General features: G+C 44.1%; 1 protein-coding gene across 1 annotated transcript in view; it reads left to right on the plus strand.

The window, feature by feature from the left end:
* SLC9A9 (solute carrier family 9 member A9) overlaps positions 1-16884 on the plus strand; it is a gene marked incomplete at both ends in the record, with an annotated part of 603254 nt that overhangs the window by 39142 nt on the left and 547228 nt on the right. Inside the window, one exon of the mRNA XM_080695867.1 lies at positions 16429-16506. Within this exon, the coding sequence (XP_080551993.1) occupies positions 16429-16506 (78 nt within the window). The remainder of the gene's footprint in view (positions 1-16428; positions 16507-16884) is intronic.

Consider the following 16884-nt stretch of genomic DNA (forward strand, 5'->3'; position numbering starts at 1 on the left):
CTCTCCTGCCTCTTTTTCCCCTCTTGTCATCTTTGTTCCTTTATTTCCCCTGTATTTCTCCTTTTTATCCAAGAGTGATTTATCAGGTTTCTCAAGAACTGTGTTTGTCAGTATCTTGTCGCAATGACCAAGACACCTGACAAGAGCAGTTTAGAAGAGGAACAGTTGCTTTTGGCTTGTGGTTTCAGAGGTCAGTCCACGGTTGGCCGGCTTCGCTGCTCTGGACCTAACATGAGGCAGAGCATTATGGTAGAATGGCCATGGTGGAGATAACCTGCTCAGCTTGTGGCCGCCTGGAAGTAGAAAGCAAGAACTAGAGAGAAGGAGAAAAGGGAAAAGAGAGAAAGGCTGGGAGAAGGTAAACCCTTCCAGGACTTGCCAACAGTGGCCCACTTCCTCCAGCTGGGTCCTACCTCCCATTACGCTACCCAGCTATCAGTGGCTTAATCCACAGATGAGGTCAGACCTCATGATCCAATCACGCTCCACCTCTAACCCTATGAGACTTTGGAGATTCTGGATCCTAACCAATCACCACCCCACTGAGGGTCCTGGCGCCCGCCCACCACACCTACTTTCTCATCACTCACTTAACCTCCTGTACCTACCTCCTGTTTGAGATAACCCAAACAGATTAATGTCCACCTCCAAATTATGCAATCTATAGGATCCCTTCTACACCCTCAAACTCCTCTTTTCAGGATTTGATGTGAAGGTAGGAAGGGCAAGTCAGCTCCTTTCCAGCCAGTCTCTGGACCATTCCAGGGGCAAAAACAACAGGTTTCTTTTATGGATGGTCAGTCTTGCTCCTTTCTGTATTTATTGAATTTCTGGTCCATGATGCATTCATTGATTGAGGAAATGCATGTCCCAAATGTAGTACTAAGTACGTGTTGATCCAGAGCTGCAGTTTCCCTAGGGCCCAGTGTTTGTGCCCCTTGCACGCTCGAGAGCAGCCCTTCACACACTTCCCTTTTTCCGGGCTTTCTGTGGCCCTGAGCTTCATCCCCTTCTTTCTCTGATTGCTTCTTCACCACCACCCTGCCTGGCAATGCCCTTCTTGTACGTCCCTTGGTTCTATTCACTTTTCCGTGACACTCCTCAGAGATCCCAACTATAGTATAGTTCTATAGAGACAGTTGTAGAGGTTTCTCAGAAGACTGGGAATGGAACCACCATATGACCCAGCTAGACAATTCTGGGTGTTTTTCCAAAGGAACTGAAGTCAGAATACTGTAGTGACATATGCATATTTATGTTTATAGCAGCACAGTTCACAATGGCCAAACTATAGAGCCAGCCTCAGTGTCCATCGACAGGTGAATGGGCATAGGAACTGCAGTGTAGATACACACACAATGCAATTTTTCTCAGCCATAAAGAAGAACAAAATTATTTGCAAAGAAGCTGGTGCAACTAGAAAATACTGTGCGAAGTGAGATTAACTAGTCTCAGAAAGTCAAAGGTTATATGTTTTCTCTCATGTGGTATAGCTAGAGAGAAATTGGAGAATAAAAGGGACTTCAGATAAGCCGAGCGTGGTGTCACACACTTGTAATCCCAGCATTTGGGAGGCTGAGACAGGAGGATCACAGTTTGCGGACAGCCTCAGCTATTTAGTGAGGCCCTCTGCAACTCAGTGAGACCCTGTTTCAAAATGAAGAATAAAAAAATAAATAGGGCAGGGGGCGTAGTTTGGCGGTCAAATGCCCCTGGGTTCCATCCCCAGACCCACAAAAAAAGAAAAAGGGGACTTCAGATAAACGAGGGGGAATACCAGTAGAGGGGCCTTGGGGAAGGAGGTGCAGAGGGTAAAGGGAGACTTAATGAAGGAAGCAGTTCAAATAATGCTAGGTACCCATATGAAATGACCATTACCAATCTCAGTAACATGTACAGGGAGGAGGAGGGAGTGGGGCGGTATCTGGAGAAAGACACCTCAAGTGCTCTGTACACTTATGTTCTGATCACTGTGGAGATCATTATGGTATTGTGATGTGTAAGTACAACGCTCTGTGCGGATGATTCCAGAGCCCCTCTCCTCGGCCCTGACCTTTCCATGAACACATGTGCTCACGTGTCTCACAGGCACCTCAGCTGTGGGAGCAGAAGCTGCTGTGATCCTCAGCTTCTCCCATCTCCCTGGACCCTGTCAAATCTGCTCATCCCCAACTCTCTTCTCTCATTCACCCAGGGCTAAAGCCACAGGTTTTTATGGGGTTGTTCATTTTTTGCTTCTTTATTTCTCTTGCAAGCCCAGCCAATCCTCTGTGCCATGTGTCTAGTTTAAGTAAATACTTGTTAAGTGAGTAGATATCTCCTGGATTTCTTCCTTCCTTCCTTTTTCCTTCCTTCCTTCTTCCTTCCTTCCTTCCTTCCTTTTTCCTTCCTTCCTTCCTTCCTTCCTTTTTCCTTCCTTCCTTCCTTCCTTCCTTCCTTTTTCCTTCCTTCCTTCCTTCCTTCCTTCCTTCCTTCCTTCCTTCCTTCCTTCCTTCCTTCCTTCTTCCCTCCTTCCTTTCTCTCTTTCTTTTCTATCCCAGTAACCTTCTTTCACACTAATATTACCTTGTGCTCACTCTGGAAACTGCAGCCTGACAATGGTTGCCCTTCATCTCCAAGTTTATCTTGAGATTGGCCTGCGGTGCCGATCTATATAAGACAATCTGCTATCATCTACACGCGACATTTTTTTTGGTGGGGTTCCTGGAAGCCCTTCTATCTCTGGGCTACACTCCCAGACCTATTTTATATTTTTATTTGGAAACAGGGTCTCTTAAGCTAGTGAGGCTGGCTTCGAACCTGCGCGATTCTCCTGTCTCTGCCTCCCAAGCGCAGGGATTACAAGCGTGCGCCACCATGCCGGGCTTTTCGACATCTTTTTTTTTTTTTCTTAAAGTAATATATATATTTTTTGAGGAGGTAATACATTCACAAAGTTTAGCTCAAAAGATTTTAAAAGGTATGTGGAGTCGTGAAGACATATTCTGTATCATCTCTTTTGCCTACCTGATTTTGTAACTAGTGGAAAAATAGATACAGGAGCCGGGAGGATGGAGATAGGTGAGAAGGGCAGTAACAGGGCTTGGTCTGATGGATGCAGGACTTCTACTGGCTACTCTGCATGAGCTAACGAAGGCAAGAAAATGGAAAATGCCAGAGATAGGGGGAATTGTAAAGGATGTATATTACTGTTCACCTTCAACTGGTCAGAACTTGGTCACGTGACCCCAAAGAAATGTAGTCCACATGTCAGGCCAGGATGTAAAGGAAATTCACACACCCATGGCAGCTTCAGCTATACGTGCCATACATGCTGTTCTAAACCTTACTTGTTTGACTTGACAGTGAATTTTAGAGAGCAGCCTTATCAGTTCCCAGTGTCTTCAGCTTTTCTAACAGTCACAGAGAATTCTGTTATGGATTATGTGACATTGCACTTCACTAGCCCATGGCTCCATCATCCTCATGGTTCTATCCCCCATTCTCTCATCTGCAATAAATGCCCTTGTATCATTCCACATATGGACATGTATATCTGCAAGACAGAGTCTTCTATTAGGTGCTATTGAATCAAATGATATAGCCAGTTTGATAGCTATTGTCAAAGCACCTTTCTTAAAGATCATACAGATTTATACTCCTAAGAGCTATTTTACTTATTTATTTATTTATTTATTGTGTGTGTGTGTGTGTGTGTGTGTGTGTGTGTGTGTGTATGTGGTACTGGAGTAGAACTCAGGGGCATTCTACCTCTGAGCTACACCCTCAGTCCTGTTTTGTTCTTTTATTTTGAAACAGAATCTCACTAAGTTGCAAAGGTTCTCACTAAGTTGCGTAAGCTGGCTGGTTATGAACCTCCAATCCTCCTGTCTCAGCCTCTCAAGCACTAGGATTATAAGCATGTGCTACCACACCTGACCCATTTTATTATTTAATCTTGCTTATATAAAATATCTCAACTTTTCTTCATTTTTAATGAATATATTTTAATCTGTCTCTATTGGATTTGAGAGAGGGTCATAGTATGAATGGTACCTACCAATTGGGCTTTATCGCCTTCCCCATCTCTTAGTATTCTACTCTGCCTATTTCTGTTCCCAAACATGATTTATACCTCCTGTGCCAAAATGATTGCTTTTAAATTTTATTTCATTTAGACTCAGGTCCATACCAATCATAGCCCTTTAAATTTATTATTAGATTTAATCCTCAGAAACAAAAATTTGCTATTAGGTATTGAATCCAGGGGCATTCTACCTCATAGCTACACCCTAGCCCTTTTTATTTTATTTTATTTTTACTTTGAAAAGGGATCTCACCAAGTTGCTGAGGCTGGTCTCGAACCTGCAATCTTCTTGTCTCCTCAAGCACTGGGATTACAGGCATGTGGCATCATGCTATGCTTCTCAAAAGCAGCTTTAACAAGTAGGCATTTCCGTGCTCATTGTACGTATCAGGAGTCAAGCCAATAGACCAAGGTCATCTAATTAGTGTGTGGTCTATTTTTATTAAGTATTCTATGTCTGCTTTTTCTCTCATTCTGCTGTTTCTCAAACCAACGCAAAATTTAGAACAGAAGAAAGACAATGTTCACCCTTGGGCGATCTCCAAGTGTGCCCAAAGCTGCCTTGTTCTCGAGTGAGCTAGATTTTCTTTGAATTCCCCTATTTGTATTAAAAGTGTACCCAATATCCCATACAACATACAGAGCTTCCCTTTCCAATGTGTCTGCATTTATTTTAATACCTAAAGTATTTTTAAAGTACTTGCTACCAGCTATAACTGAACCTCCAGGAAGCCTCCAGTCTTCTCAGCGGCTTAGGGAACTTTGACCCACTGGACCCAGGCCAAGCCAAAGACTATGCTATGTATGTTTCTTCCTCATGGACTCGTGGACAGATTCCCATTTGAAGGATGACTTCAAATCCCAGCTCCTGCACTGCTTCAACGTCAACCCTTCCTGCAGGGTCCGCCATCCCCAAAGGGTACCTCTGTCCTAGAGAACTCAGAGTCATAACTCACCTCAGTGCTTTTTACTGTAATTGTACAGTGTATTTTCTTTCTTTGGCTATAACTGCCATGGAATCATCCTCACATTCCTTATCTCCAGAAGAGGCTTGCTAAATGTTTAATGATTTGACACCTTATTGTGCTAACGTTCTCACTTGCCCAAAGGAATCAGCCAAAGCCCAAATAACAAGAGCCTCGTTTTCAGTTGTAAATTTTTCTTGGAGTAGTCAAGTTGGTCCAGCTTTCCCTTGGAGAGCACACACTTACTTTGCCTGTGCATATACATCCAATTCACAGCAGCATTTCTATCTCCTTGATTGACACTGGGCATACCATGAATTTCTTCTCCTGTCTCTGGAAAATAGGGATAATTGTATCTGCCAACTACCTCTCAGGAATGTTGTCAGAATTGATGAAACAATGTTTATAAAAGACCTCTGTGAAAGGACTAGCCCACATAAATCACAGTCCCTCACTGGGGTATTTATTTGAGATCTTATTTATTTAGTAGTCCAGTAGGACACTGATATTTCTTTCCAGATAAGTCATATTGAGTTAGTACATGCCTTAATCCTCAGGACCAAACAGAATTTTGTATCTATAACCTTCTGATGAACTTGGGAATTAAACTTGGTGCATTCTTGGAAAAATTTCTAGTTGTTTAATCTCCGTAAACATATGTCTGGGCCATTTCTAGCCAAATACCGGTGCATCTAGGAGATATTATTTAAAACATACTGCATCCTTGTGACCATATTGCTATCATTCCCCTTCCATTATTTTTGTGAATTGAATTTGAATGTTTAAAATCTTCACAGCTTTCATGAAACATACAGAACACTTCCATCTCAGAGTCTCAGGTCTCTGGTTCCAAAGTGGCCACACCTTGGACAGTAAAATGAAACCTCTAGAAGTCCAATGGCATGAATTTTAAATTCTTTTTTTTTTTTTTTGTGGTACTGGGGTTCCTGGAAGCCCTTCTACCTCCGGGCTACACTCCCAGACCTATTTTTACATTTTTATTTGGAAACAGGGTCTCATAAGCCAGCGCGCGCGGCTAGCTTCGAACCTGCGTGATCCTCCTGTCTCTGCCTCCCAAGCGCGGGGATTACAAGCGTGTGCCACCACGCCCGACATGAATTTTAAATTCTAATAAGTGTATATAAATACACTATCTGATTGCCACAGGCACCAGAGCTAGAAGTAAAAATCCTGTCCATCAGTTAGAGCAGGTAGAGCTCAAGTGCTCCAAAGACCACGTAGCTGGCTGCTACTGTATTTTACAGTACAGTTCTAGAAACTTCCCATCAGTACAAGGAAGATCCATTGGGCAGTGCTTGTCTGTAAGATTTATATCTTAAAAGACTTAAGAAAGTCCTTTTCTTGAAATGCTTTTAGCTTTCTGATCTTCTCCTTCACCCTTTGCTTAGGTTTTTAATTCTTGCATTATTATATATATAAAAAAAGCTTTCATTGTTAAATCTTTAAAAACAGGCCTCACCTCCCAGACCGTGACTTGAACCCCAAACCTGAGGAAATTGAATGTGGAATTCCCATCTGGAGGCTGGTACCGCAGCAGATCCAGCCTTTTCAGAGAAATTGCCTGGGTTTGGAGTTCCTCCCAGAACTCTGATTTAGCAGTTCCTAAGCTTACAGCAAGTCTGAAAGAAACACAAATCTGTTTTGTATACACAAATAAATCCTCGCCTGCTGCATGCCATTCTCAGCCTGCCAGACTCAGCTGGCTGCTCCAGAAAATATAATTCAATAGCACATTAGTTAACCTGTGTGCCGGGAATGGAGCACTCCGATTATTGAGATGTTTTGGTTGGGTGATCCGCCTGGTTTTTTGCAAGAAAACTGCTGTGTCAAGGGGTTTTCGGTCGGGAGGTCTTGCCACTGTGTCTCTTTCTTCCACATGATCCCAGCTGCATTGGGCCCTGGGCCTGCAGCCCTCAGCAATGCGGCCTGTACTACAACCCTTCAGGTAGGCAACTGCAAACCGCAGAAGCCTCATTACAACAGCCCAACAGGGGTGTCTCTGATCATCTTAGAAAAGAGAGCAAACTTGGAAGGAAAATTAAGACCTTCAGGCACATTTTGCATAGACAATGTAACATTCAGGAGTTCCCAAGGAAAGAGCAGGCTTTTATAAAGAACATAACTTAGCTGGACCCCCTGGTGCACACCTGTTATCTCAGGACTTGGGAGGCTGAGACAGGAGGATGGCCAGTGTGAGGACAGCCTGGGCCAGATAATGAGACTCCGAGCAACCTAGCTCAAAAACAAAAAAAAATTATAAAGGGCTGAGGGTATAGCTCGGCGGTAGAATGCCCTTGGGTTCAATTCCCAGGACCAAAACAAACAAACACAAAAGAATACATCATTTGAAAGTCTTCATTTGTGCATTCAGTTTTCTTAAACAGTTATAATACTCACTAGATTTCAGCTAGTGCTGTCAGGGTTTTACAAATGCTAATTGTGTCGATCCTTATACCGACCTCATTATTCGGTACTGTATTATCATGTTCAGTATATGCATAAAGAAGCTGAGTCACGTAGGGCTTGAGTGGCCACTCAGATCCTGGAGTTGGCATTTGAACCCGGGCATCTTGAGTGTCCTCCTCCTTTAAGCGACTCTAGATTCTTGACATCACTGAAGAAGCCTGTACCACGAGCTGCACTGATGGCTTTTCCTCTTACCCCACAGTTTCAGTCTCCTGTGTCCAAAGCCAGAGGTTCCGGAGGTAAAATATGAAGGCAAAGCATTGAACGCCGTTCTCCAAAATCTATAACATTTTCTAGACCCTTAAAGGATAGATGTATCAGGAGCTTAGAATACGTTATAAAACACAAAACCTGGGAGTATGAGGCTGATTTTCTGAAACTATAATCACCTAACACATTTGTTGTTGATATGGGGGTGGGCAAGTCATCATCTCTTTTTTATACTTTCCGTGTTGGTTGTTGCATTTAAGGGGACTTTTTTCTTGAGAGTTTTGAATGAACCAACGTTAACAGAGAAATGGCTGGAGTTTAACTGTGCCTGCATAATCAGCCTACTCTTTCCCTAGAAGTGTGGGATATGACATTGTAAGAGGAAGCCAGCAACTCATGAGCCACTTCTATTTTGGCAGGCATTGACCATAGGCTTATATATTGACTTTAAGTATAAGAACCTAAAAGTGCAATTTCTTCCTTTCCTGTTATCACCAACACCCAACCTGCCAGCTGCCCCTTCTCTCTCCCAGTGTGTCTAGAAGCTTCCCTCTTCTCCCCAAGTCCAGGCCACCGTTCTTGCTCATCTGGATTATGCAGCCAGCTGTCAACCCCATGGGTCTCTTATAGCCTAAATTGGATGCTTTCTCATGCACTGGGATGGTTTCCATTTGGAATCACCTCCTACACCGCCAATCTCACCTTGACTTCAGTCTCATCTCCCCTCACGTCTGCCTTTGCTTGTTCTGTCCAGCATTCTGGCCTCTTTTGCATTCATACACACACACACACACACACACATACACACACACACACACACACACACCTACCTGTTTCCTAGGTGAGATCTTTGCATTATTCTCTCTTCTTGGGGTGCTCTTCTCCCCACTCCTCCCCCATTGGGGCTTTATTCTGCTTTCTCATTTCAGCTTAAATAAACATCGCCTCTCTAGAGAGCCCTTCCTGAGCACCCTACCTAACTCCAATCCCTCCTTGCTACCGCTGTCGTGGACCTGTGATCATTTCTTTCACAGCACTTGCAGTTTCTCATAGTGATTATTGATCAGTCCAACGAGTCATTGTTAGTTTAGTTTACCTTCACAACAAACAGGGAGGCCCCAGAGGTGGCCACTTAGTCTTGGCCACCACTCCACCTCTGGTGTCAGGCACAGGGTCTTTATAACGAATCATGTTACCAAATGAAATTTCCTATTTAATAGGCTTCACTTATTTGTAGAAAATGAGATCCAGGTGTGGTGGTAATCCCAGTATTTGAGAAGTTGAGACGGGAGGATCACAAGTTCCAGACCAGCCCCAGCAACTTAGCAAGACTCTCAACAACCCTGTTTCAGAATAACAAATAAAAGTGGATAGGGGTGTAGATCAGAGATAGAACACCCTGGGTTTAATCCCCAGTGTCAGAAAGAAAATAAAGGAAAATGGCATTGAGATAAACCATAGTCTACACAGTTAGTGAGCAGCCAACTTTGTTTACAATTCTACTAACCTCCTGAAGGACAGTGAGGTATGGGCGGCAGGAATCTCAAGTCGTTTTCCATGGAAGACTAGACTATAGACTGACCCTGCCTGTTTTAAGCATGTTGGAGTATTTAGGAAACACGGGCCAGCTTGGGAGACAAACACCTGGCTCTAGAACCCCAGCGCTTTCATTTTGTAGCTGCGTGACCTCAACAAGCCCAAAGCTCTCTAAGACCCTTTTTCTCCTCTGTAAAATGGACTTATTCAAGCCAGGCATGGTGGTGCACACTTATACTCCCAGTCCTTGGGAGGCTGAGACAGGAGGATCGCGCGGGTTCGAAGCCAGCCTCAGCTACTTGGTGAGTCTCTCAGCAACTTAGTGAGACCTGTTTCCAAATAAAATGTAAAATCGGTCTGAGAGTGTACCATGGAGGTAGAAGGACCCTGGGTTGCATCCTCAGAACCCCCCCCCCCCAAAAAAAAAGAAGCAAGATTGGGTAGGAAGCAACTGACATTTTCCCTCCTCTTCTATGTGGAGCATCACGTAAATGCTCAGAGATGAGTGCATGTGACATGCTGAGTTGTAGAGATCTTGCCGCTACCTCCATCCTTCTAAAGGAAGGACTTGTGTGGACCCTGGGATTTATGGCTAGTAAGCCCAAGAATTGTCATATGCCCAGAGTCAGCCAATCGATGACCATGCCAGTTGCCAGGGCTCCCCCAGGCCTGCTGTGAAAGACAATCTGGGCGCAGTTCACAGTTGCCCAACTGTGGAACCATCAACAGATGAATGGATTTCAAAACTGTGGGATATGTACGCAATGGAATTCTACTGAGCCATCAAGGAGAACAAAATGAGGTCCATTGCAGGGAAATGGGTGGAACTGGAGAACATCTTGCTGAGTGAGATTAGTCAGTCACAAAAAGTAAAAAGTCGGTTATTCTCCCTAATATGTGGAAGCTAGGGAGAAAATGGGACACAGGAAGGACCCCAGACAAAGGAGAACCTTAGTGGAGTGAAGAAGGAGACCTAATTAAAGGAGATGAAAGAGGAGAGGAGGGAAAGACCTCAATGGACATGATGTACGTGCACAAATTTATTGTGCTGAGCACAGAAGGTGGGAGATGGAGTGGAGTGGGCCTGGGGGAGGCTCAACAAGTGCTGTGTGCGTATATGCCTCCATCACCCTGAACTGCACCAAGATGGGAGATTACAATGCACCAACCAGGCGTGGTGGTGCACGTTTGTAATCTCAGCATCTGGGAGGCTGAGACAGGAGGATCCAGGTTCACGGCCAGCCTCAGCTACTTAGTGAGAACCTTTGCAACTCAGTGAGACCCTGTTTCAAAATAAAGAATAAAAAATAGGGCTGGAGGTGTAGCTCAGAGGTAGAATGTCCCTGTGTTCTATCCCCAGTGCCACATAATAATCATAATCATAATCATAAGAAGAAGAATAAGAAGGAGGAGGAGGAGGAGAAGGAGGAGGAAGAAAAGAATAGAGCTGGAGGTGTAGTTCAGAGGTAGAATGCCACTAGGAGAAAAAAAGAAGAAAGGATTATAATGCACCAATTTTTAAAAATAAAGAGAAAAAAAAGAGATGAATTGAGATACCACCCCTGCTTTTCATGGTTCAAATCATGGTAAACTTACACTTGGGGGCTTGTGCAGCAAGACATGCCCTAGCAGCGAGGCCACGTGGCCAGGAGAGAGCTGAGAAGGGAGCAGAGGGCTGAGGGCTGAAGATGGGGCCTCGCTCACCGCCCTGGGAGCTCACTGGAAGGAGGGATGCACCACGACTGGGGCCCTACCTAGGTTCAGGGACCAGGCCGAGTTAGGCAGCTGCCTCTTCCTTCATAGTCCCCTTCCCAAATATTAGTTAGATGAGCAGAGTTGATGGGCCAACATAGGGAAAGGGGAAGACAGTTACTCACATGCCCAGCTGGGCCAGAAGTGGAAACTAAAGCCAGGAGAGGCTTTCCCTTAGTGTTTTACTTAAATAATTCTTACCAGTGATGTGGGCAAGTATATTCCATTTTATTTTAATAAATTTAACTCTACGACTTTTTTATCCTTGCTCCCAATTGAGCAAAGATCGATTGAGCCAGACACTGGGAGATGTTGAGGCTATGGAGAATTGGCTGGGGCATCCTTGTGACCCTTGGGAAGCAACCGGTTGGATGGGGGAAATGTTCAAATACAAATGAGTCATCATCTAAAGTGCGTGAGGAGACACAGATGCTGCATGGAGACCCAGCATGCTGGAGCAGCAAGAGGAAAGAATGGGGAGTTTCATAGGAATTAACTTTTGAGATCAGGCTTTAGGAAGAAAAAGACTAAAGACATATAAGGGGGAAAGAAGTCATAAATCCTAGCTGGGAAACCCAAACACCTAAAAGATTTTGACGAATACTCTATTGAAGAGAAGGTTTTAGGGGTGAAATCGTGTGTGTGTGTGTGTGTGTGTGTGTGTGTGTGTGTGTGTGTGTGTGTGTGTGAGAGAGAGAGGGGGGGGGGAGGGAGAAGAAAAGAAAAAATAGAAGAGGGAGGAGAAAGGAAATGGGTAGAGAAGTAGAGAAGGACAAGGGTGAGCCTAGACAGTAGTAGAGATAAAAAGAATTCTTATTTTTAGGACAGGCATGGTGGTATAAGCACAATATTTAGGAAGCTGAGGCAGGAGGATTACAGATTCAAGGCCAGCCTTAGCAACTTAGTGAGGACCTCAGCAACTTAGTGAGACTCTGTTTCAAAACAAAACAAAACAAAATTAAATATAGAGCTGAGGGTGGAGCTCAGTGGTAGAATGTTCCTGGATCCTGTCCCCAGCACTACAATAAATAATAAATTAATTAATTAGTCAATTAATTTTTAAAAAAGTTATTTTTAGATTACCAAGTACATGGCAGATGTTAGATTCGGGAATTTTTACGATTTATTTGATTTGGTACTTCATGCCAAGTCATTTTTTTTTTTTTTTTGGCCAAATTTATCTTAACATTTAAGTAAAAGCCAATAAAGAAACACTAGAAAAATTCCTTTTCATTTTCAAATGTGTTTTGCCACAGTCTGGAAAATATTTTCAACTTTGGAACAGGATAAAATGGTGAAAATAAAGACCAGCTTTCTAAATTGATTTTACTGGGGAAACGTTTAGGTAAAGCCTTGTCAGAAACCAAAACAACTGAGTACTACAAATTCTTTTGACCAGAAAAAAAATATAAGAAACATTTAGAGTATGGGGAATGGATAATTAGTCAAAATAAAAGAAGTTTTCCTAGATAACTTTTCTTGAGTTTTTATGGTTTTTCTTATTGTTAGCTATAGGGTATAAATATATGATGTTGTATTTTAAATTATTTTATATTACATTGTACTTATGAATTTCCAATTTTGTATTTTCACCTCTGTTCTTCTGTGCTAATTTAATAGTGTGTTCCCTTTGCAACTCAGTGAAACCCTGTTTCAAAATAAAGAATAAAAAATAGGGATGGGGAGCCAGGCGTGGTGGTGTACACTTGTAATCCCATCATTCGGGAGGATGAAACAAGAGAATCGTTGTTTGCAGACAGCCTCAGCTACTTAGCAAGGCCCTTTCCAACTCAGTGAGAACCTGTTTCAAAAATAAAAAGACTAAAAAATAGGGCTAGCAGTGTAGCTTGAAGGTAGAACGCCCCTGGGTTCCATCCCCAATACTGCCAAAAAAAAAAAAAAAAAGAAAGAAAGAAAAATAAATAGGGCTGGGGATGTAGTTTGGAGGTAAAATGCTCCTGGATTCCATCCCTAGTACGGCAAAAAAAAAAGAGAAGAAGAATGAAAGGAAAAGAAAAGATGTACGCCGGGCATGGTGGTGCACGCTTGTAATCCCCGCACTTGGGAGGTGGAGACAGGAGGATCGTGCAGGTTCGAAGCCAGCCACGTTGGCTGGCTTAAGAGACCCTGTTTCCAAATAAAAATATAAAAACTAGGTGTCTGGGAGTGTAGTCTGGAGGTAGAAGGGTTTCCAGGAACCCCAGTACCACCAAAAATATAAAATAAAGGGAACCCCGGAACAGCCGGGGCCCGGGTCACGGGACCCTGGGTCCTGGGCCGGACTGCGCGTAGCAAACCAGACCCCTGGAGAAACTGGGCCCAGTAAGACCCTGGATCCCAGGCAGGGGTCGTGTGGGGCACGCCGGAACCCCAGAACAGCTAGGGCCCGGGTCATGGGACTCTGGGCCCCAGGCGTAGTGTGGAGCACGCTGGACCCATGGGGAAACCGGGCCGGGTCACAGTGCTACTGAGTGCCTGATCCCACTACCTCCTCAAACCACACATACTTAAGAAAAAGAAAAAAAAAAATATCGGAGAAGGGTTAAGAAGGCCGTGGCTGATGCCAGGATACTGGAGTTGCAGACAAACCTTTTCCAAATGCACTGGAACTTATGGAAAAATTCCCCGTGAAGGAGGACTGCTGTTTCTCTATATTGTTAAGAATCTTGGACATCACCTGTAAGGAGAGAGTTTAGCGGAGACCAAGGAGAAAGGCGGTGTTGAAAGCAGTCTCCACGATGGTGGTGGAGACTTGTATTCAGGAGAAGCAGAAATCGGATCCTACCACCCTTATTTTTTTTGGAGAAATTACACCAAATGACAAATGCTACTGTCACGCATGCTTAGGAACACTGGACAACATTCAGAGTGGACAAAGAGCTTGGGAAAGATTTGAAATGGTGGAGGCAGTGGCAATGGCAGTGGCCAGTAATCAGGGGAGGCAGAGATCTGATGCATTACACCTGGAACCTTTGGAATAATAACCCCAGAGGCAGAATGCTACCACCACGCACCCTCGAGAACGTGGGACAATTGGTTGGGTGAAGAGAGTGCTTGGATTGGAGCCTGCTAAGGGGTGAGGCCGGCGACAGACACAGCAAAGCTGGGATTGGAACCTGCCGTGAGGCAAGGCCGGTGTTGGAGCCTCCAAGGCCGGGATCGGAGCCTATCAAGGGGTTAGGCCAGTGCTGGGGCCAGTGAGGCCGGCATTGGAGCCTCCCGTGAGGCAAGGTCGCTAGTGAGGCCTCCAAGGCCGGATCGGAGCCTGCCGAGGGGTTAGACCGGTGCTGGGGTCAGCGAGGCCGTCATCAGAGCCTGCTGTGAGGCAAGGCCGGTGCTGGGGCCTCCGAGTCTGGGATCGGAGCCTGCCAAGGGCTTAGGCCAGTGCCAGGGCCAATGGCTGGCATTGGAGCCTGCTGTGAGGCAAGGCCACTACTGGGGCCTCTGAGGCTGGGATCGGAGTCAGCTGAGGGGTTAGGCTGGTGTGGGGGCCAGTGAGACCAGAATCGGGGCCTCCCATGAGGCAAGGCCGCTGCTTGAGCCAGCGAGGTCTGGATCACTCCACCGGGTACCCAGGCCACTACTGGGGCCGTCAAGAGTGGGATCGGTACTTGCAACACGGCATGCACAGAGAAATATCACAGAAAATAAAAATCAGATGCTTCCCCTAATCAGCAAAAACTAGGAGGAAAGGGGCAACAGGAAGAGGTCGAGCTATAGAAAGGGCCCTATAGTGAAGCAACTAAGGTGACCAATCAGAGGGTATGGAATAGGGGAGGATGGAGCCTCTTTAAAATGCAGGAGGTACATAAACAAATGTATCAAAGTTAATAGCCAAACAAGCATGGGATCGAGGGAGGGGGAGGGAATGGGATGGGGGCTGGATGAGGGCTAATTGGATGATGTGTGCTTGTATATCTTCTCAAATCTTGTATTCCAATGTGATATATGATTACAATGCACCAATAAAAAAAGAAATGAAAAATAAAACAAATAAAAAGGGATGCTTGTAGTTCAGAGGTAGAATGCCCCTGGATTCAATTCCTAAGACACACACACACACAAAGAGCCAGCAGGAGAGAGGCCTAGGAATGGATGTTGTTTGCTGTTGGGTCTTTCCTTCCTTATTCTGTTGTTCTGTTAGCCCATGTTTCATTCAAAGAGCATAGAGCCTCTTATGTTCTCTGGCTTACTGTTTCTCTCATTCTGTTCTGGATTTGGTATGGAATGAGAAGCATGGGGGTGGTGGGAGGGCTTGGGGGTATGGCTGGAGTGGAACAGAGCCAAATCCATCTTGCTCCACTGCCCCCAGAAGTTTACCTGTTTTCCAGAAATTCAAGTGTGTGTGTGTGTGTGTGTGTGTGTGTGTGTGTGTGTGTACATGTATGTGCACATGCTCACGCAGTGCTAGGGCTCAAATCCAGCAATTCCTAACCCTCCCCTGACTCCATGAGTAGCTCTCTGGCAATCAGTTCATGGAATGAAAACTACAACCAGCTCTGTGCCCAGACCCCTGCTTCATCACCGATACAGAACAAACATTCTAGAAATGAACGCTCACCCCGCCTGTCAGGGCCTATCTATTTTAATTTTCCATTCTGATCTTGGAAACTTACAAAAGGACCAATTACCCTCTGAGTTCGTTGGCACCTCATTTGTACTCAGCGAGGAGTCACACATAGGAACGCAGCCCCTCAGCAGCACAACTGGAGCCGGCCATTAACCAGATCAATAGCCTCGACGGGAAAGGACAAAGGCCTGGTGGGCGCTGGGAGCCAAGACCACCTTCTCTCCACCTCGACCAGCTTGACAGACAAGTGGGCTGCCCAGGCTGCCTCCTCCTAGTGTGTTGACAAAGAGCTGGGGACTAGCCGTCCTGTTCTCCATATTAAATACTGAAGTATAGTAAATAATAATAGCTAGAACATGATGAAAAGGAAACAAGAATAAAGGCAATACTGTCATTGCTGACTAGCTTTGCAAAACATAAATAAAAAATAAAAAATAAAATAAAAGGTTTAATATGTTGTATACTACCTTAGCAAAAGTGACTATAAAGGGATGGTGGTACATACCTATAATCTCAGTAATTATAAGTAATTATAGGCATGGTAGTACATGCCTATAATCTCAATACTTTGGAAGCTGAGACAGGAGGATTGCAGGTTAAAGGCAAGCCTCAACAACTTAGCAAAACCCTGTTTCTAATTTAAAAATACATATATACATACATACATACATACATACATACATACATAGCCAAGGGTGTAGCTCAGAGGTAAAATATTCCTGAGTTCAATCCCTAGTATCAAAAGGAAAAAACACAAAAGTAATTATAACTGTATATAGAAAACATTTTTTTAGTGGCCTCAAAGATTATCTTTCTAACCATATTTTTGTCTTTTCTGGCAGATGACATTTGACCCAGAAATCTTCTTCAATGTTTTACTGCCACCAATTATATTTCATGCAGGATATAGTCTAAAGAAGGTAAGTAGAGAATGGTCACTTTCTTCTTTTATCATTAAGTAAAGAAATATTCCAGTACTTAAAAAAAAAAAAAAAGAAACGATTTCATGAACTTACCTACTTGGTAAGGATATCACTACCTAGGATTGCACAATAAAGATTCAAACCTGACATAGAACTCTTCCAGTTGTACTTTGTCAAATACTCAGACCATTAGCAGCATGGAACTCTGAGCCCTTGAAATGTGGCTAGTCTGAACTGAGATGTTCCTTAAGTATAAAATATGCACTCGATTTTAAAGATTTAGTCTTTAAAACAAGAATGCAAGTCACCTCAATAATGCCTTTGAATGATTTCATGAAGAAATGATAGTATTGGGGCTATATTGAGTTTACAAAT

Source organism: Muscardinus avellanarius (assembly GCF_963383645.1).
Source record: "Muscardinus avellanarius genome assembly, chromosome: 5".
In the NCBI taxonomy this organism is placed as follows: Eukaryota; Metazoa; Chordata; class Mammalia; order Rodentia; family Gliridae; genus Muscardinus; species Muscardinus avellanarius.